The sequence below is a fragment of the Rhinatrema bivittatum genome, chromosome 1 (assembly GCF_901001135.1).
Source record: "Rhinatrema bivittatum chromosome 1, aRhiBiv1.1, whole genome shotgun sequence".
In the NCBI taxonomy this organism is placed as follows: domain Eukaryota; kingdom Metazoa; phylum Chordata; class Amphibia; order Gymnophiona; family Rhinatrematidae; genus Rhinatrema; species Rhinatrema bivittatum.
The window spans coordinates 62926163-62947423 of NC_042615.1; the positions used below are offsets into that span (position 1 = coordinate 62926163).

A 21261-nucleotide genomic window follows, 5' to 3' on the forward strand; every position below is an offset into this window, starting at 1 on the left:
ACGTGGTAGAGCTGGCATTTGCGCGCACATGTGCATGTCTATATAAAATTGTGCACACATGTACATGTGTACAGCTGATTTTATATCATATGTGCATATACATGAGTAATTTATAAAATGTTGCGTCCATTGGCACTCATACATATGTGCCTGTGCAGATATTTCAAAGTTACCATCTTAATGAATAAGGCTGTTTGAAAAATTTAGAAAAGGATTACATTTAAATGAAAACAGCAAGCATTTTGTAATTTTTAAAGGAAAGCCACAACAGCAGCTTTCTCCTACTGTGGAGGAAGCAAGGATATAGTAAATTAACAAAGTGGAACAGATTTTCTCTTGCATCAAAAGAACAATCACATTTTTAGGTGTTTTGCTGATGGGAAATATTGTTAAACATAAGAACAAGGCACACACTTTAGCTGCACCTCTCTCACATCCATTAATATATTTTTTTTCCCCATAGAATATAGTAAATATTGCAATAGTGACTTGTATTTTTACAGACTTACACTATTAGAACCTGTATTTTAGGTGCACTTACCAAATACATTTTAAGTTGTAAAAAGTCATTTTCGAAAAAAAAGACAAGAGACACAACTTTACAAGATTAAAATATATAATTGTAATCAAGTCAGTTACATTCAGCTATGTTAGCTAAAGGCATATTACTTCTTGCTCTTCGAGGGGTATAAAAAAAACCCAAATAATAATTATTACCAAAAAAAAAATCCCAACCTCTCTCTTTCTTTCTGCCTAATGCGACTTTGCAGGCCTGATTTTCATTTTAACAGTTTTAAGGGAGTAATCGGCAGCTCTGAACGGTATCCAGACCACTCCGTTTTCAATCTCATAAGGAACATTGTTTCTTGGGTCGTACTGTCCTCCTGAATAGTATATGCCATTGAGATTGGCCGCTTGGCAGTTGTTAAACCACCAGCCCCCTCCGTAGACTTCAGCGCAATTGTCTTCCCAGCGGTCGCTGTCCCTGTCAAAGGTGCTGAACTTCATGTTGACGTGAGACGTGTACTCCTCGTCCTCCTCGGAGCCCTGGATCAACGCGTCTCCAGCTGTGCCCGCATACCGAGACACTTTAAGGGCATAGCCTTCAGATTCAGGCCTCACCTGCATGCTGTATTCCGCGTACGCCCCCTCCCCGGCCCAGTCCTCTAATTCCACCCGAAGGACAGTGTCCTTCTGGCTCAGTAAGTGGATGTATTCATTGCCCAACCAGAACTCTCCTTTCCCTTTTGCATCCAAGCTGCCAAATCCTTTCTTGTAATCTTGCCAGGTGCGGTTAAAATTCACTGATCCATCCTCTCTCTGCTGGATCAGAAGCCATCCTCCCCAAAGGGTGTCTTGGTCGCAATAGACTGATAGCACTTTATTGGATCCTTCTGGCCTGATTCTGAAAATGCCACTTTTGGCACCAGAACCGTATTTTTGGTGGATATCATCACAGTCTAAAAAATAAATACATTTTTTTATCTAGTTTACAATAGTTATCAATACAATTCAGAAGGACTGGTAGGAGTTTGATAGCAAGGATGATGGTAAGTACATGTTCTTGCTATACTGTTATAGGTCTACAATGGAAAATATGACGTGCAGAAAAGTGAATTTGCAATTTTTAGTATATAGTTTTAGAAAGAGTCCCTCCAATGTTAACATCAGATTGTAAAAGTAAAAAGTTTGGGTTTGCTATGGCAAGTCTATTTTAATGCATGCCATATTTATTTAGGTAACTTATTTAAATAAGTTGCAAATGCATACCTGGACGTTATTCTGTATGCAAAAATGGGGACATTATAGCATCTCACTGTGCTATGTCTTCTGAAGTTATGTTTGTTGACTTTTTGAATTAGGAAGATTATGACGATGCACATAAAATAATTTGCTAATACAGTAGCTAGGTGCATTTTATTAGTGTGAGAGCACCTACTGTCGACCGTCGGTCCATCTGTCTGTCTGTCTGATCCCCCGTATATATATTGGCATTTGGAAAGTGGTTAACGGATTTGGGTGAAATTTAGCACCGGGGCATCTAGATTAAAAGTTGTGGGGGAATTGTGATCTTGATGTGAATCAGAACAAAGCAGTTTATTTATCTTCACTGATCATGAATGGGGGAAGTGTGTCTATGACTCAGGGGTGATGAAGACGCTAATTAGTCTCACAGATAATCATGAGAATACACAATAAATAAAATGGACAATTATGTACACTGCTCTTGCCATGTTTGCTTGGCATTTTGTCTAAAACTGTATTTAAATTAATTCCTTATGGGGTTGTCAGGTTGTTTTGGTGTGACAGAACTGCCAGAATGCTTTTTTTAGGTCATCAACTACTGCAAAAGCAGCTGCCTCTGTCCTCTGTCACATCTGATTCACCAGAGATAGTCTGCTGCATCATTATATTTCAATTCTAGAATAGTGTTTAAGGTTAAGATAATTAAAAAGAACGTATTCAGTTCTTCCTGAAAATTTATATAGATACTGGTTATTCAAACTTTTTGAGATGATGGCTAAACATATGCATATGGTTTAAACATATATATATTACCCAACAGTAAACTTTTACAAAATGACTGACATCATTAGAAGGACATTTAAATATCTGTAAGTATTTGATTTTTAACAACTTGTTTCTTGTCTCAAATAGGTAGCACATTATTTGATGTATTATGTAGTGTAGATCCTGAATTTTGGCAAAGTGATTGGTAGTTAATTGTTAAGGAATGCTTTCTGAATTCCCTAAAAATCTGAAAGCTTCAGAACCCTCCTTCCCCCATGCATCTGTCGGAAACGCTCCTGGTTGTGCCAGTTGCCAAGTGTGGATTTTGATGGTTGACGGAATCTGGCTCAGATATCACTTGGATTTACCTGTCCCGATGTAACCTTCTGTTTTCACAATGCCAGTCTTAAGGTCAAGCATGTCGTCCTCATGCTGGTCGTGCTGGACTGGCCCCTGATCTTCAGGCACGAAGCTGCTCTTCATGGACTTCGTTTCAGTAGGGGAGCTCTTGCTGCTGCTGCTGCTGCTGCTGCTCGTCACTACCGTCTTGGTATAGGATGTGCTCTCGCCGGGGCTGGAGCTGCCTTTGGTATGGAAAGAAGGCGTACCAAAGTGTATATGGCTGAAGTCATCCGTTTCGCTTTCACCCAGTTCTGAGAAGACGTCCGGCCCTGTATAAACCGTGTGGGTGACTTTGGAGCCGGAGGTGCCTGTGCCGGTAGAACTGCTGCTGCTGCTACTGCTGCTACTGGTGTGGAACTTGCCTCCGGTACCCCCCATGAGGAACTCCTCAAAGCTTGGGATTTTACTAATGTCATCTATGCCACTGCTGGAAGTGACTCGCACATTGTAGGTGCCCCCGGGTACTACGCCAGCAGTATCACCACCAGTACCCAGAGTGCTCACCAAACGGGCACACTCATCCCCTTCACCCCCACTCACAGTTTCTATCTTTTCCTCTCTAGGGCCGTCGGGGCCATGGGTAATCTTTGTTGTGATGGTTTTGGTGCATTTAACGGTCCGCCCTTGACTGGTGACGGTCATGGTGGACTTGTCCCCGCCACTTCCGAAGATTTGTTTCTCTGCCCCTGTGGATACTCCGCCGTCCACCTTAACTGCAGTTACTTTAGAGCCAGAAAATGTGTCAGTATCGGGGATATAACTGGGAACTTTTACCTCTTTGCCTGGTCTTTCTAACACCATTAGCTTTTGCTGGAATTCAGTAAATATGCCGAACTGTTTATCCAGTCCTGTCTGTGCAAGAGTTTTAAAATGTTCTGGGACCACGGTATCCTTTATTGGTCTCATTTTCAGGAGTCGTATTGAATTCAGTTCAGCTACGCTAGGATCCATCTTCATTGCCCCTGCTTGCAGGAGTGACTTCTGTATAGTTTCATAGGTCGCTAGGTCCACATGATAGTTATAATTCTGGGCACAGGATCCCTTGCAGGCACGAATCTTTATGTCAATGTCCACCTAAGGAGGAGGAGGGGGAAAAGAGAGGCAAATAAGCAGAGCTCCCAGTGTTTATACTATTTATATTTTAGGCTTTTGCTGCATTTAATTTTCAGTAGAAAGTTCTGCATTGCTTCACCTTTCTTTCTGTTACTTTAAGAAAGTAAAGCAGAGCTGCACATATTGTTTATTTTTGAAAGGCCTTTGGTTGAGGAAATCTGAACACAAAAGTGAAAGAAATGTCCCTTGGCTTCTAATGCTATTGCCTTTCAGGACTCCCAGAGTGGGCAGGAATGGCAGAGGACTGGATCTCAGCCTGCAGCTCTGCAGTTGCTGTGAGATGGAGGAAGGCAAAGAGAATAGAAAGAGCCAGCAGTGGCCACAGCTGGGCCCATAATATTCAAAACTTAACAGGGACATATTCTCTGTAAACACTGCCTTAGATCAGAAGCAAAAGGACAGGGTGAACTTGTTCACCTTCTTCCAGATAACAACAAAAATAGAGATGATATGAAAGCTTCAATTTCATTTGAATTTTTTTTATCCAGATTTACTCATTCTAATGGGAAACGAAAGCACTGTAGTTCATGTTGTTTCTACTGGTGACCTGTATTCTTAGTCAGGACCAATAATCCTTGTCTTCCTTCAGGGCTCTGCAAATGCTGGTGCTTCCCTAACCTAGCCTAGTGACCCCTTGAGTCATGCCAGGTTGTCAGGAATCCACAACAAATATCCCATGAGATGATTTTTCATATAATGGGTCCCCAATGTATGCAAATTTTATGTCATGCATATTCATTGTGTGGACATCCTGAAGGCCCAATTGACTAAGGAGGTCACCAGTATAGTTTTGGCAAGCCCTGGATTTGGAAAAAGAGAGAAATCCACATAAAGCCCCTCACCTCCAGACGTTTGATATCCACCACCTGATTCTGGATGCTGTTCTTCAAGGACATAATCCTGTTCATATTTCTGAGAACGTTCTGTTTTAGTTCTTCAATTCTTCTTCGCAGATCTTCAGAAACCTGCCCATATTTATTGTCACTGTCTGAAAAAAATAGGATTTTAACAGTAAATATTCCAGGTGTAGCATGCACAGTTATAAAAACTCACTTAAAATCAACAACAACAACAACAAAAACAAGGTTCATGGTACCTAGAATAACAATGAGGTTAGGGCTGTTCAGCTTGTGGAAGAGAAGGCTGTGGGGGGATATGATAGAGTTGGAAACAGGATGCTGGGCTTGATGGACCCTGGGTCTGGCCCAGCGTGGCAATTTCTTATGTTTCTTATGTTCTTAATTATGAAGGCTGTTAAAAATCACTTCCAGCTTCTTGTGGCGACACAGAACATTAGACCAAAGGATAAGGATTCTGATGTCACAAGAAGCCTAAGAGGCTTTGAACTATCTTATTTTAAGGCTTCTATTATTTGGCAGGTGGGAGCAGGGAAGTGTTTGAGATTTCATTTGAACAAGCTGTGAAGTCTGCTGGAGATTACAAGTTGCCAGTGGTCCTGCCTAGTTTGTCCAGCTTTCCGACACAGGCTCTCGGCAAAACCCAGGGTAGTGCCACAGCTACAGGCAGCAATAGGAAGTCAGTGCTATCACAGGCACAAAGACTCCATCAAGTTTTGTAGTTTGTCACATTAACAACATCCCCTTAAAATTACGTCTTGAATCCATGTTTGGTTCTTTCTTGGGAGGGGGGGGGGGGGGGGGGGAGGAGAGCTGTGCCAGATAAGACCCATGTTGAAATTTGGCCCTGACACTGGGTATAAACATTCCTAACCTTGTAGGAAGTGCCTTGGGACTTTTAAGAGTCTCAGAGGGAGGCAGGATCTGAGTTTATGTCTCTTCTGAAAACAAGCAGCATTCTTAGCTGCAGAGTGACCCCCCCCCCCCCCCCCTGAGAGAGCTGAGTCCCTTGTGACTAAGGCCTTATAAATAGATTTAAAAGGGACCTCTGGTTTTCTGAAAACTTCCCATTTTTCTGCTCCTTTTTGGTCTAACACATTAACATTTTCATTAAAAATGTCTTTATAACCCACGTACATCTCGAAATTCGTAGTGGTTTATAACATAAAGGCATAGTTAAAATCAAAGACAGCATCAACAAAACAAACAATGCATTACTAACTCTGCACAGTTATTTATTGTATTCTGGTTTTAAATTGTTTGGATTGTAAAGCTTGTTGCTGAATTATTGTTCATTGTAAACCGAGGTGATGTTTTCTAACGTGCCGCGGTATATAAAAAATTCTTAAATAAATAAATAAAATAAATTTACATCTGCAAGTTAGCATTCTTATATATCACCAAAAGCTTGCCTAAATAAATGTGTATTAAGAGCTCTCTTGAAGCTTTTAGTGCATGGTATTAGATGCAACTACTCGGGGAGAGAATTCCACATCTTGGGTGCTGCTTCGGAGAATGCGCTCTCTCTGGCTCTTTAAGAGATGGTACCTCTGATAGGTTCTTGTTACCAGATCTTAATATGTGGTTTGGTTATAGATTTTTAAACTATGGGATGGAATCGTTCTGCATTAGTTTATGAACAATTGAGATTATTTTATATTCTCTTCCAAACTGTATGGGGAGCCGATGTAAAGATGAGAGGACAGGTGTTATGTGTGAATACAGAGTGGATCCTGTTAGCAAGTGAGCTGCTGAGTTTTGAACTAGTTGCATGGCTGTATTAGTTGAAATGCCCAAGAGAAGGGAATTGCAATAATTCATTCCAGTCAAAATTAGTGCTTGGAGAACTATACAGAAATCTGAAGTTCGAGTAAAGATTATGGAAAAATTGGTAAACTCACGACTCTCAAACTACATTGAAGACAACAACCTCCTATTCCCATCACAATACGGATTCCGCAAAACCTTAAGTACGGAAGCCCTTCTCATCTCCATGACAGACCACATCATCCTAGGCCTCGACAAAGGACAAGCCTTCCTTCTGATCCTACTGGACCTATCGTCAGCATTTGACACCGTCAATCACTCCCTTCTCATCAACCAACTAATAGCCATAGGTATCTCAGGCACTGCCCTCTCGTGGTTCAGAACCTTCCTCAGCAATAGAGGATACAAGGTTAAGATTCATAACAAAGAATCCTCACTTTACCCCGCATCAGTAGGAGTCCCTCAGGGCTCATCCCTATCTCCCACCTTATTTAACATATACCTGTTACCCTTATGCCAACTTCTCACTGACCTCAATCTCAAACACTTCCTCTACGCTGGTGATATCCAGGTCCTGATCCCCATCAAGGAGTCCCTCGCGAAAACACTGTCTCATTGGGAAACATGCCTCCAAAATATCAAACAGCTTCTCACAAGCCTCAACCTGGTACTAAACTCATCTAAAACGGAACTATTACTCATCACACCAGAGAACAGCTTCTCCACCCCCACTCATCCAGCCTTACCAAAAACTACACAAGTGAGAGACCTAGGAGTTCTAATTGACAATCGACTGAACCTGAAAGCTACCATCAACAAAACCACCAAAGACTGCTTTTATAAACTCCAAGTGCTGAAAAGAATAAGACCTCTGTTCCACACTCATGACTTTAGAACGATTCTACAATCAATCATCTTCGCAAAACTGGACTATTGTAACACCATCTTGCTTGGTCTCCCCTCATCACACACCAAACCACTGCAAATGGTTCAAAATGCCTCTGCCCGTATACTCACTAACACCAGGAGAAGAGACCACATAACCCCTATCCTAATGGGCCTCCACTGGCTACCCATCCACTTCAGAATAATCTACAAGGCCATTCTCACCATATACAAAAACATCCATCAACTAGCCCCAATTGACCTTCATTTCCCCCTCCGATTACACACCTCACAAGACCGACAAGAGATGCTTACAAAGGATCACTTCAAGTACCCCCAGCCAAAACTACCAGACACATTACGCTAAGAGATCGGGCCTTCTCTACAGCCGGCCCTACCTTATGGAACTCCATCCCCCCAGATCTTAGAACGGAACCCAGCCTCTCAACCTTCAAGAAAAGACTCAAGACCTGGCTGTTCATGCAGGCTTTTCCTAACTCCAATATTATTTAACTCATAACAATCAATACACATCACCACCAATATCACTATTAGCTACCTCTTACAATGTAATTATATGTAATTATCTGGTTCTCCTTTTCCTTTTTTCCTTCTTACTCCAAGTTTTTTCTCCTGTTACATGTAACTGCTTTTTCCGCACTATTGTTCAAGTTTAAGCTTATTTTGCACTCCTGTTTCATGTGAACCAGCATGATGGGACTATTGTCTTGAATGTTGGTATATAAAAAACTTAAACAAATAAAATAAATAAATAAGTGGTTTTAAATGTTTTAATAAATGCAGTTTGAAAAATGAGTTTTTAGTTTTACCAGTTATTTGCAGAGAGGAGTGAGATATATGTTAAAGAGTGTCGCGGATAAAGCGGATCCCTGAGGCGTGCCAGATTTTAGTGTGTACTATTTTGAATGAGCATTACCAATTTTGATTTGGAAGGATCTTTCTGACAAATATGATTTAAAACAGTCTAATATGGTATCTTTAATTCCAAGAGATTGCAGTCGGAGCAGTAATTGTTTGTAATCTAGTGTATCGAATGCAGCAGCGATGTCTACAAGCTCTGGTACATCGTTTGTAACCTGGTCAAAGCCGTGAATGATTGCATCAACCGCTGAGATTAACAAGGTCTCAGTACCGAAGTGATTTCAGAATCCGAATTGAAATTGGTCAATCAGACTAATTTTCTAAAAAAAAAAAAAAAGTCTATAAGTTGTTCTATTACAGTAGATTCAATTAGTTTAGCAATAAATGGGAGAGATTAAATTGGAAGGTAATTGGTTAATATAGTAGGATCAACAATTTTTTTTTTTAGATCAGTCGAAATGCAGCTTTTTTTTTTAACACGGGAGGAAGGCACCCACTCGAAAGAGATAAGTTAATTATAGAAGTGAGTAAGTCGGAGATATCTTCTCTAACTGTTTTTAATAAAACTGTTGGACAAACGTTATATGGGCATGAAGCAGAACTCATTCTCTGAATAATTTTGATAGTGCTAACTTTGTTAATGTTTTGAAATATATTTCATGATGGATGTTCTAGTACCGCACCTACCGCTGGTTCATGTGTCAGTGTGGAAAGTTTACCAGGAATATTTGCAACTTTAGTTATCATCATGGTGGCAAAGTTACGCACCGCTGATTAGTAAAATCACTGTCATTTGATATAGTAGAGGGGGAGGATGTCAAATTTTCACTGTTGAAAATAGTTCCATAGGATTATTTAGTGAAGCTTGAATTCTAGAGGTATAATAATAGTAATCTCTTTTAGCCTTGTTAATTTGGTTTTTATATGATTCTAGAACATTCAGATATATTTGTTTTTGTTCACTGAAATTTTGTGGGGTTTTTTTTTGCCATTGGAACTCACTTTTCCTTAGATTTTGTTCTTTCTTTTTCTAGGTGCTAGTGTTCCAGGATGGGTATTTACTATATCTTAGTATTATTATTTTTTTTGGAAGCCATTTCATCATTTAAGAATTCCTTTTGTGGGTTAGACCCCTGTCCATCATGGATATTTTCAATGCTTAAAGAGGAATATGTCGAATTCTTTGCGCAGTTAGCGCATTTATCCCTATCTGAAGGAGCTGTGCCAAGTGGACTGAAGAAATCTTTAGCACAGCCTATATTAAAGAGGAGAAGAACATCCCCAGACCATTCCGCTTAGAGGCCCATCTCTAATTTAATTCCTAGGGGAAAGTTTTTGGGGAAAAAAGTGTTTAAGCAGATGAAGGAATTTTTGGATTCCATTGGAATATTGCATGAAAACCAGTGCGGCTTTAGGCAAGGTCAAAGTACAGAGACTGCTCTAATATCTGTTAATGATTATCTATTACGAAATTTGGATTGTGGGGGTGATGTGATAGTTGTTTATTTAGATATCTCGGCGGCCTTCGATTCTGTCTGGCATACAATTCTGTTATCGAGACTAAGGGCCTCGTTTTCTAAAGTATCGCAGGCCGGCGATACTTTAGGGAATGAGGGGCGGGGGGCCAAAACGGGGGGCAGGCCTGCACTAGCCAGCAGCGATCGCACCGTCGCGGTGCGATTGCTGCCAGTTTCGCACCCAATAGCGCCACCATAGAAGATGTAGCTATTGGGAGCGAACTCGGATGCGAAAAGGGCCTTACCTTTTCGTCGTCCATGGCGTCTTCGCGGAGTCAGCCCCGGTGACGCCCTGACTCCTCCACTTCCGGGGCCGACTCCGCCCCCATTTTGGTATTGCATGCGAAAAGGGATGTTTCGCATGCGAAACGTCCCTTACCGCGTGCGATACGTTTAGAAAATAAGGCCCTAAGACATGCTATAGTTACACAATGTTAGGTTCCATATTAGGTGCTACAACCCAAGAAAGAGATCTAGGTGTCATAGTGGATAACACATTGAAATCATCGGTTCAGTGTGCTGTGGCAGTCAAAAAAGCAAACAGAATGTTAGGAATTATTAGGAAGAGAATGGTGAATAAAACGGAAAATGTCATAATGCCTCTGTATCGCTCCATGGTGAGACCGCACCTTGAATACTGTGTACAATTCTGGTCGCCGCATCTCAAAAAAGATATAATTGTGATGGAGAAGGTACAGAGAAGGGCTACCAAAATGATAAGGGGAATGGAACAGCTCCCCTATGAGGAAAGACTAAAGAGGTTAGGACTTTTCAGCATGGAGAAGAGACAGCTGAGGGGGGATATGATAGAGGTGTTTAAAATCATGAGAGGTCTAGAACGGGTAGATGTGAATCGTTTATTTACTCTTTCGGATAATAGAAAGACTAGGGGACACTCCATGAAGTTAGCATGTGGCACATTTAAAACTAATCGGAGAAAGTTCTTTTTTACTCAACGCACAATTAAACTCTGGAATTTGTTGCCAGAAGATGTGGTTAGTGCAGTTAGTATAGCTGTGTTTAAAAAAGGATTGGATAAGTTCTTGGCGGAGAAGTCCATTACCTGCTATTAATTAAGTTGAGTTAGAAAATAGCCACTGCTGTTACTAGCAACGGTAACATGGAATAGACTTAGTTTTTGGGTACTTGCCAGGTTCTTATGGCCGGTATTGGCCACTGTTGGAAACAGGATGCTGGGCTTGATGGACCCTTGGTCTGACTTAGTATGGCATGTTCTTATGTAGGAATTCAGGGTAAAGTACACGAGTAGTTTAAATCATTTCTAGATACTCGACAGCGGCAGGTTAAGGTTGGTTCTACCTATTCCAATTGGTTTGATGAGGGAGTGGCAGTCCCCAGTGCTTTTTAATATTCAACTTTTATCATTATGTTCTTTGTTGGAAACTTAATGAATTTTTTAAATGTGATGCTGACAACGTGCAACGGTACTTTTTAGTTGCAGGGGATAGCACAGCTTCTTTGTCTCAGATTTCTTCTTGCTTAGCTGCATTTGGGGATTGGATGGCTTTAAATTCATTTACATTGAATTTTAGTAAATCTAAAGTACTTTGGATTTCAAGAAGGACGAAACCAGGGTATTTAACAGTTTCAGTTAATGTGGAAGCTATATCATTTGTGGAACAGGTGAGGAATTTAGGTTTTATTTTTGATGAAAACCTGAGTTATGTACCACAGTTGCGAGCAGTTTTGACTTCGGGTTAATTTAAGTTATAACTGCTCCGACATATTAGACAATAATTGGACACAAAAGATTTTACGTCAGTAGTGCAAGCGCTTATATTAACTGCTACAGACTATTGTAATTCTCTTTATATTGATCTGCCTAAAAAAAATGAACATGGGCTTTGCAATTATTACAAAACACAACAGCCCAATTATGTTAAAAAAAAGTCATCTCAGGAGCTTATTACTTCCCACTTGCATCAAATGTATTGGTTGCCTGTTTTAAACGCTTGACATTTAAGATGTTGAATTTAGTTTTTAAGCTGTTACAAGTAAATCCCCCTAATTATTTAAGTTGGCTGTTCAGATTATATCATCCAACCCGTACGTTAGGGTCCTCCAGTCAGCATTTATGCAAGTCCAAGAGACTAAAATCCGAGCCCTTTCTGGCATCGGAACGAGTCGCCCGAGGACCTGCATTTCATTCAAGATTTGAAAAATTCCCAGAAAATGTTTTTTTTTATATAGAGAAGCCTTTTCTGTTTCTATAATATGCTATGCTACTGTTTAAAAGGGATTTTAAATTGTATATTTTATGTTTTGTTGGTTTTACCATTGTTTTACGTTGAACATAGAATCCGCTCAGTTTAATTGTTCATTATTATAGGCGGACTATAAACTTTTTTTTTTAAATAAATAAATGAATAAATGGTATATCTTTAGTAGTTACATTCCATAAATTTACAGTTGAGTCTATATTAGTGAATGAGAAATCAGAACTGTGCGAGTGAATTTTTTTTCTCTAAATATTTCAGCGTCAATTTTACCTCGTTTGGTGATAGTTTTTGATAAAGGACTAGCAAATGTTTCTAGGTTTAGATAACAAAAAACATTCTATCAAATGATAGAAACATAGAAACATAGAAACATAGAAATGACGGCAGAAGGAGACCAAATGGCCCATCTAGTCTGCCCCGCAAATTTTCTCTCTCATACTTATCTGTTTCTCTTAGCTCTTGGTTCTATTTCCCTTCCACCCCCACCTTTAATGTAGAGAGCAGTGATGGAGCTGCATCCAAGTGAAATATCTAGCTTGATTAGTTAGGGGTAGAAGCCGCCGCAATAAGCAAGCTGCACCCATGTTTATTTGTTTTACCCAGACTATGTTATACAGCCCTTATTGGTTGATTTTCTTCTCCCATGCCGTTGAAGCAGAGAGCCATGCTGGATGTGCATCGAAAGTGAAGTATCAGGCACATTTGGTTTGGGGTAGTAACCGCCGTAACAAGCCAGCTACTCCCCGCTTTGCGAGTGCGAACCCTCTTTTCTGGATGTGTGAAGTATCAGTTTTTCTTCTCCCCTGCCGTTGAATCAGAGAACTATGCTGTATATGCATTGAAAGTGAAGTATCAGGCTTATTTGATTTGGGGTAGTAACCGCCGTAACAAGCCAGCTACTCCCCTCTTTGTGAGTGTGAATCCTTTTTTCCACATTTCCTCTTGCTGTTGAAGCTTAGAGCGATGTTGGAGTCACAGTAAGCCTGTGTATGTTTATTTAATAAGGGTATTGACTCCAGGCAGTAGCCGTCATTCTGGCAAGTCACCCACTCTTCATTGGCAGCCTCTTGACTTTATGGATCCACAGTGTTTATCCCATGCCCCCTTTGAAGTCCTTCACAGTTCTGGTCTTCACCACATCCTCCGGAAGGGCATTCCAGGCATCCACCACCCTCTCCGTGAAGAAATACTTCCTGACATTGGTTCTGAATCTTCCTCCCTGGAGCTTCAAATCGTGACCCCTGGTTCTGCTGATTTTTTTCCTTCAGAAAAGGTTTGTCGTTGTCTTTTGATCATTAACACCTTTCAAGTATCTGAAAGTCTGTATCATATCACCTCTGCTCCTCCTTTCCTCCAGGGTGTACATATTTAGATTCTTCAATCTCTCCTCATACGTCATCCGATGAAGATCCTCCACCTTCCTGGTCGCCCTTCTCTGTACCGCCTCCATCTTGTCTTTGTCTTTTTGAAGGTACGGTCTCCAGAACTGAACACAGTACTCCAGGTGAGGCCTCACCAAGGACCTGTACAAGGGAATAATCACTTCCCTTTTCTTACTCGATATTCCTCTCTCTATGCAGCCCAGCATTCTTCTGGCTTTAGCTATCGCCTTGTCGCATTGTTTCGCCGACTTCAGATCATTAGACACCATCACCCCAAGGTCCCTCTCCTGCTCCGTGCACATCAGCCTTTCCCCCCCCATCGAAAACAGTTCATTCGGATTTCCACTCCCCATATGCATGACTTTGCACTTCTTGGCATTGAATCTCAGCTGCCATATCTTCGACCACTCTTCCAGTTTCCTTAGATCCCGTCTCATTCTCTCCACTCCTTCCGGCGTGTCCACTCTGTTGCAGATCTTAGTGTCATCCGCAAAAAGACAAACCTTACCTTCTATCCCGTCCGCAATGTCGCTCACAAAGATATTGAACAGGACCGGTCCCAAAACCGATCCTTGTGGTACACCGCTTAAAACCGCTCTCTCTTCAGAGAGAGTTCCATTTACCATCACACATTGTCTTCTGTCCGTCAACCAATTTGCAATCCAGGTCACCACCTCGGCACTCACTCCCAAGCTTCTCGTTTTATTCACCAGTCCTCCTGTGCGGAACCGTATCAAAGCTTTGCTGAAATCCAAGTAGATGACATCGAGCGCTCTTCCTTGATCCAATTCCTTGGTTACCCAGTCAAAAAAGTCAATCAGATTTGTCTGACAGGATCTTCCCCTGGTGAATCCATGTTGCCTCTGGTCCATTAATTCTCCTGACTGTAGATAGTTCACTATTCTCTCTTTCAACAGTGACTCCATTACTTTTCCCACCACCGAAGTGAGGCTGACCGGTCTGTAGTTGCCAGCCTCCTCCCTGTTCCCACTCTTGTGAAGCGGGACCACCACCGCTCTTCTCCAATCTCTTGGTACCACTCCTGTTTCTAGGGATCTATTGAACAGGTCACACAGCGGACCCGCCAGAACATCTCTGAGCTCCCTCAGTATCCTTGGATGAATCCCATCAGGCCCCATGGCTTTGTCCACTTTCAGGTTCTTTAGCTGTTCCCATACATTCTCTTCTGTAAAAGGATTTTCATCTATTCCTCTTCCCTCCAGTTTCTTGTTGTGTAAAGATGGTCCTTCTCCAGGGTCTTCTTTAGTGAACACAGAGCTGAAGTATTCGTTTAATATTTCTGCCATTTCTTCATCTCTCTCCATACATTGATCATTACCACCTTTCAATTTCACTATACCACTTTGGACCTTTCTCTTTTCGCTGATGTATCTGAAAAATGTTTTGTCACCATTTTTTATCTCCTTGGCAATCCTCTCTTCCGCTTGACTTTTTGCCAACTTGATTAATTTCTTTGTCTCCCTCAGTTGATACAAATATTCTTCTTTGTGTTCCTCCCTTTGGGAACTTTTATATTTCTTGTATGCTGTTCTTTTAGCTTTAATTTTGTCAGCCACCTCCTTTGAGAACCAGATAGGTTTCAATCGGACCAGGGGATTTCACTCACAGTCAGACATGGGACTGACATAGATAAAAGATTTAATGTTTGAAAAGATGAAGTCCAAACTATGTCCGTGCCTGTGTGGGGGAGTATGGACAAATTGTTACCAACCAATGCCATCCATCTTGGTTAGGAACAATTCTCCTGTAATGGGTCCAGATCCATATGGGTACTAAAATCATCCAGAACTAGTGTAGATTTTAAGTCTGTTTTCAAGATAGAAAGACACTCAATAAGAGGAGAGATGTGGAAAAGTAGCCCTGGTGGGCAGTGCACAAGACAAAAAATTAGCCAATTTAGAGGTTACTACAAAAATTTCATAAGTAAAACAATCTTCAGTTTGGTAATATGTCAGAAGGTATATTTTTATATGGCAATTAATAAGCCACCACCACGTTTGTTTGGCCTTGGTTGTGAGAAAATAGCAAGTGAATCAATGTGATTTAACAAAACAGTATCTGATCGTAATAGGTTTCTGTAATGCATTGGCAATCAAGGTTTTATCTTTCAGAAGGTCAAAGATAATCGGTATCTTTTTTTCAAGGCTTGTACTTTAAGCAGTATTAAGCATAAAGTTGAAACCGTAATTACATTCATCACCGCTTGCAAATTAATAGTTTTTAAGCATCTTGATCTTCTATTAATAATATAATAGGAAAAGTGGCATAGCATCCTTGTCTGGTGAATGATGGTATAGCTGAGAAATTTGTTCTGAGAAATATTCTCTTAAGGCTTCATTCCAGGTACAGCCATTAGGCAAACTAGGCAATCACCCACAGCACCAAAATTTGGGTAGCAGCAAAATCTTGACAGCACAAGGCTCAAAGGAGTGCTGTGCTTAAGGTTGCCAACTGGCTCCAGATTTTCAGGACAGGTTGAGCCAGTCCTGGTTTTGCCTCAATGCATGCAGGGAATTGTATTTCTGATTTCTCTATTGCAGCTCTTTAGAAAAGCAAGGCTACAAATCCCTGCATGAAATGGGGTAAAACCAGGACTGGAACAGCCTGGCCTGAAAATCTGGAGCCAGTTGGCAACCCTAGCTGTGAGATCCAATACTGCCATAGAAGGGAGTGCTGTGCTGGAGTTACTGCTACCAGTAGGAGCGGGCAAACTGAAGGAGAGGGGTGCATGAAGAAAGGTTTGCCTAGGGCGCCAATTACTCTTGCACTGGCCTGAATACAGCTGCTGTCGTCCCCTCCCTGTCGTGGCTGGTAGCTAGCTCACTTACAGGCCACTACTCTGGAAAATACAAAATTGTTCAGAGAAGTTAAATCACAAGTGGATTGTGATATATTACAGGAGGTGCAAGACTGGAAGATTGGGCATCCAAATGGCAGATGAAATTTAATGTGGACAAGTGCAAGGTGTTGCATATCAGGAAAAATAACCCTTGCTGTAGTTGCACGATGTTAGGTTCCATATTAGGAGCTACCACCCAGGAAAAAGATCTAGGCATCATAGTGGATAATACTTTAAAATCGTCGGCTCAATGTGCTGCAGCAGTCAAAAAAACAAAGAGAATGTTAGGAATTATTAGGAAGGGAATGGTTAATAAAACGGAAAATGTCATATTGCCTCTATATCGCTCCATGGTGAGACTGCACCTGGAATACTGTGTACAATTCTGGTCGCCGCATCTCAAAAAAGATATAGTTGCGATGGAGAAGGTACAAGAAGGGCAACTAAAATGATAAAAGGGATGGAACAGCTCTCCTATGAGGAAAGGCTGAAGAGGTTAAGGCTGTTCAACTTGGAGAAGAGATGGCTGAGGGGGGGTATGATAGAGGTCTTTAAGAACATGAGAGGTCTTGAATGAGTAGATGTGACTCGGTTATTTACACTTTTGAATAATAGAAGGACTAGGGGGCACTCCATGAAGTTAGCAAGTAGCACATTTAAGACTAATCGGAGAAAATTCTTTTTCACTCAACGCACAATAAAGCTCTGGAATTTGTTGCCAGAGGATGTGGTTAGTGCAGTTAGTGTAGCTGGGTTCAAAAAAGGTTTGGATAAGTTCTTGGAGGAGAAGTCCATTATCGGCTATTAATGAAATTTACTTAGGGAATAGCCACTGCTATTAATTGCATCAGTGGCATGGGATCTTCTTAGTGTTTGGGTAATTGCCAGGTTCTTATGGCCTGGATTGGCCACTGTTGGAAACAGGATGCTGGCTTGATGGACCCTTGGTCTGACCCAGCATGGCAATTTCTTATGTTCTTATGTTCTTAGTGCTTGACAGCTTACTGCACATGAACCAAATACCATTGTCATTATGAGATGACCAGTATATTTCGGAAGAAAAAAATACCCCGCTGGACAGCACTGAGCTGAGAATTAGAAAGCTTGGACTGGATTAATATTTCGAGGTGACATGGAGTTTGGTTGGCAACAAACTTTGTACAAGAACACAGTATTCCTCAGGTTTGCAAGCTAGATATAGTATCTTTACTGAGTCTGTGGTTACGATTTCCATAATTTAAAGTTTGGGGTTTTTTAAAATATTAATTACTGCACCAGAACAATTGAGTTTTACCAGAAGAACTATCTCTCTCTCTCTCTCTTTATGCCTAATATTCATCTATGCCACTGCTCAAAGAAGTGGGGCACAGGGGTTCTCAGCCTGTCCTCAGGACACATCCAGCCTACTGGACTTTTAAGATATCCATCATGAATATGCATGACAAATCATATTTTCATACAATGGAGGCAGTGCAGGCAAATCTTTCTCATACATATTCATTTTTGGATATTCTGAAAACTCAGTTGACCATGAGGAACAGGTTGAGGAGAGCAGCGCTGTGACATCACCTGCAGTTCATTCTGAGAATTTGGGGGCTGCTGCCACCATTTCATTGTCCTTTAAATGGCAAATGCTCAGTCACATGAAGCATCCTAAACTTGGCAAAAACACTCAAGGGGTCTAAGCAAAGAGTAAGGTTTGTCTTTTCATAGTGGCTTGGCAGCTTACCCTGCCCTTGCACCAGGTTGTTCTTGATCAGCTCATAGGTTTCCTTGGTTGTCACGTCTGTGCTCTTGTAGTTGTTCTGGTTATCTGTCAGCTGTTTCCTGATGTTATCGATTCTCTTGGCAAAGTCCCTATCAGTCTGATCAACCAGACCCTGAATTCTGCAGCCAGAAGGGCACTTGGGACCCTGTAAAAGAACAACTGAAATGAAAAAACCTCAAAATTTGCAAATACAGTTCACTGAGATGTGGAATGTAGAAAGGGAGCGCCAAGTTTGCTTATAATAAATAAAATAAGTTACAATAAAACCAAGAAAGTAGTTGGGTAGAGATAACACAGTTGGACAAGTAGATTAAAAAAACCCTATGTGTATGTGTACTTATTTGAGCAAGCATTTAATGTCTGACAGATTTTATTAATCTGTGGGTATTTATATTCCTGGATACAGTCGCAATGCTATTGTATTTTAGATAGTTTTTTGTTTTATTATCTTTTATTGTTTTATTCTATTTTTTTCTGTCTTTATAGTTTATAGTTTATTTGGGTTTTTTATACCGTCACATCAGTAATAAAACCTTCACAACGGTGTACAGCTAAAATGAAAATACAATAATATCATAAATATAAATAATAACAAATTAATACCATAAAAGCATAGGTAGCATTAAATTACTCTAAAATAACACTAAAACATTATTAAATCAGTACCTAAGCACACATTCAATAAAATGGACTAAAATATCATTAAAATAGTATAAAATTAGTAGGCAGAAAAGAGGTTTGCAATGTAGAACTTGCTAGTTTACTTGTCATGTCTCTGTATACGCACATGTAAATAGCCATGTTTTTAAATTATTTTAAATTTCTTGATATCTGTTTGCAGTCTTAATTGGGTTGGCAATGTGTTCCAGAACTTAGGGCCTGCTATGGAAATCATTCTGTCCCGAACCTCGCTGAGTCTTGCTGATTTGATCGTTGATTAGAGATGTGAATCGTGTCCTCGATCGTCTTAACGATCGATTTCGGCTGGGAGGGGGAGGGAATCGTATTGTTGCCGTTTGGGTGTTTAAAGTATCGTGAAAATCGTTAAAATCGTGAGCCGGCACACTAAAACCCCCTAAAACCCACCCCCCGACCCTTTAAATTAAATCTCCCACCCTCCCGAACCCCCCCCCCCCCCAAATGCCTTAAATTACCTGGGGGTCCAGCGGCGGTCCGTAGCTAAATCGGGGGAAGGGGGAGGGCAGGAAAACCGGCACACTAAAACACCCTAAAACCCACCCCCGACCCTTTAAATTAAATCCCCCACCCTCCCGAATCCCCCCCAAATGCCTTAAATTACCTGGGGGTCCAGCGGTGGTCCGGAACGGCGGCGGTCCGGAATGGGCTCCTGCAATTGAATCGTGTTGCCTTCAGCCGGCGCCATTTTTCAAAATGGCGGCGCAAAATGGCGGCGGCCATAGACCAAAACGATTCGACTGCAGGAGGTCGTTCCGGACCCCCGCTGGACTTTTGGCAAGTCTTGTGGGGGTCAGGAGGCCCCCCCAAGCTGGCCAAAAGTCCCTGGGGGTCCAGCGGGGGTCCGGGAGCGATCTCCTGCCGCGAATCGTTTTCCGTACGGAAAATGGCGCCGGCAGGAGATCGACTGCAGGAGGTCGTTCAGCGGGGTCCGGAACGACCTCCTGCAGTCAAATCGTTTTGGTCTATGGCCGCCGCCATTTTGCGCCGCCATTTTGAAAAATGGCGCCGGCTGAAGACAACACGATTCAATTGCAGGAGCCCGTTCCGGACCGCCGCCATTCCGGACCGCCGCTGGACCCCCAGGTAATTTAAGGCATTTGGGGGGGGGGTTCAGGAGGGTGGGGGATTTAATTTAAAGGGTCGGGGTGGGTTATAGGGTGTTTTAGTGTGTCGGTTTTCCTGCCCTCCCCCTTCCCCTGATTTACGATTTTTTGACGATAAATCGGGTGAATTGGTATTGTATCATGGCCCTAACGATTTTTGACGATTTAAAATATATCGGACGATATTTTAAATCGTCAAAAAACGATTCACATCCCTATCGTTGATACAGAAAGGAGACCCTTGTTGCTAGATCGAAGGTCTCTTTGTGGGACATGTAGGTTTATTGAGTAGTTAAGCCATTCTGTGCTATTTCCATATATTATCTTATGCAAGATACATGCTACCTTATATTGCACACGGAATGTTATGGGCAATGTAAAGAGATAAGTACAGGAGTAATATGCTCACACTTTTTTGTTCCAGTTAGTTTACTTTTAATTTTTGTATTATCTATTTAATGTTCAGTTTTATATTTATTATTGTTTATTTGTATTAAATTGTGAATATTTTATTGGTAAACTGTTTAGAAATTTTGATAGGTGGTCAAAAATGTTTTAAATAAATAAATAGGCCAACATGGGTTTGAGATGTAAGCTCTTGAGATTATTAGTTTCCATTTCTGCGATCAAGGTAATAGAGTACAGGCAAACATTTACTCAGGAGTGCTTAATGATCAGCTTTTTAATGTCATATTTTCCATTACAATAACAGAGGGTACGTATAGAGTATAGACTAGAGATGTGATTCGGCCGAACCTTTTAGTTTGGCCTTCGTTATCGGCCCGCCGCGGGAAATTTCATTTTCCCGCAGTTCGGGCCGATTTTATTTTGGCTGCCCCCAAAATGAAGCCATAAACCCGCCCCAACCCTTCCAATTTAATTTACAATGGAGGGTTGTAAAAAAAACCAAAACCAAAAACCCAAACCCACCCCAACCTTTCAAATTTAATTAATTGCAACCTCCCAAAACTTGCTGAAATTCCCTGGTGGTCCAGCAGGGGTCCCTGGAGCGATCTCCTGCTCTCAGGCTGTCGGCTGCCAGTAATCAAAATGGCGCCGATGGCCCTTTGCCCTTACCATGTAACAGGGGCTATCGGTTCCATTGGGCTAGCCTGTGTCACATGGTAGGAGCAATGGCCAGACAGTGCCGTCTTAAAAAATGGCACGGGCCATCCATTGCTCCTACCATGTGACAGGGGCCGACCAATGGCCCTGATAGCCCGTGTTACATGGTAAGGGCAAAGGGCCATTGGCGCCATTTTGATTAGTGGCAGC

At 41.5% G+C, this 21261-nt stretch overlaps 1 protein-coding gene across 1 annotated transcript in view; it reads right to left on the reverse strand.

The window, feature by feature from the left end:
- Positions 1-598: 598 nt before the first annotated feature.
- LOC115096974 (fibrinogen alpha chain-like) overlaps positions 599-21261 on the reverse strand; it is a 37155-nt gene continuing 16492 nt past the window's right edge. Inside the window, exons 3-6 of the mRNA XM_029612365.1 lie at positions 18146-18329; positions 4869-5014; positions 2880-3987; positions 599-1460 (exon numbers count right to left, since the gene is read on the reverse strand). Of these exons, the coding sequence (XP_029468225.1) occupies positions 754-1460; positions 2880-3987; positions 4869-5014; positions 18146-18329 (2145 nt within the window). The 3' untranslated portion in view covers positions 599-753. The remainder of the gene's footprint in view (positions 1461-2879; positions 3988-4868; positions 5015-18145; positions 18330-21261) is intronic.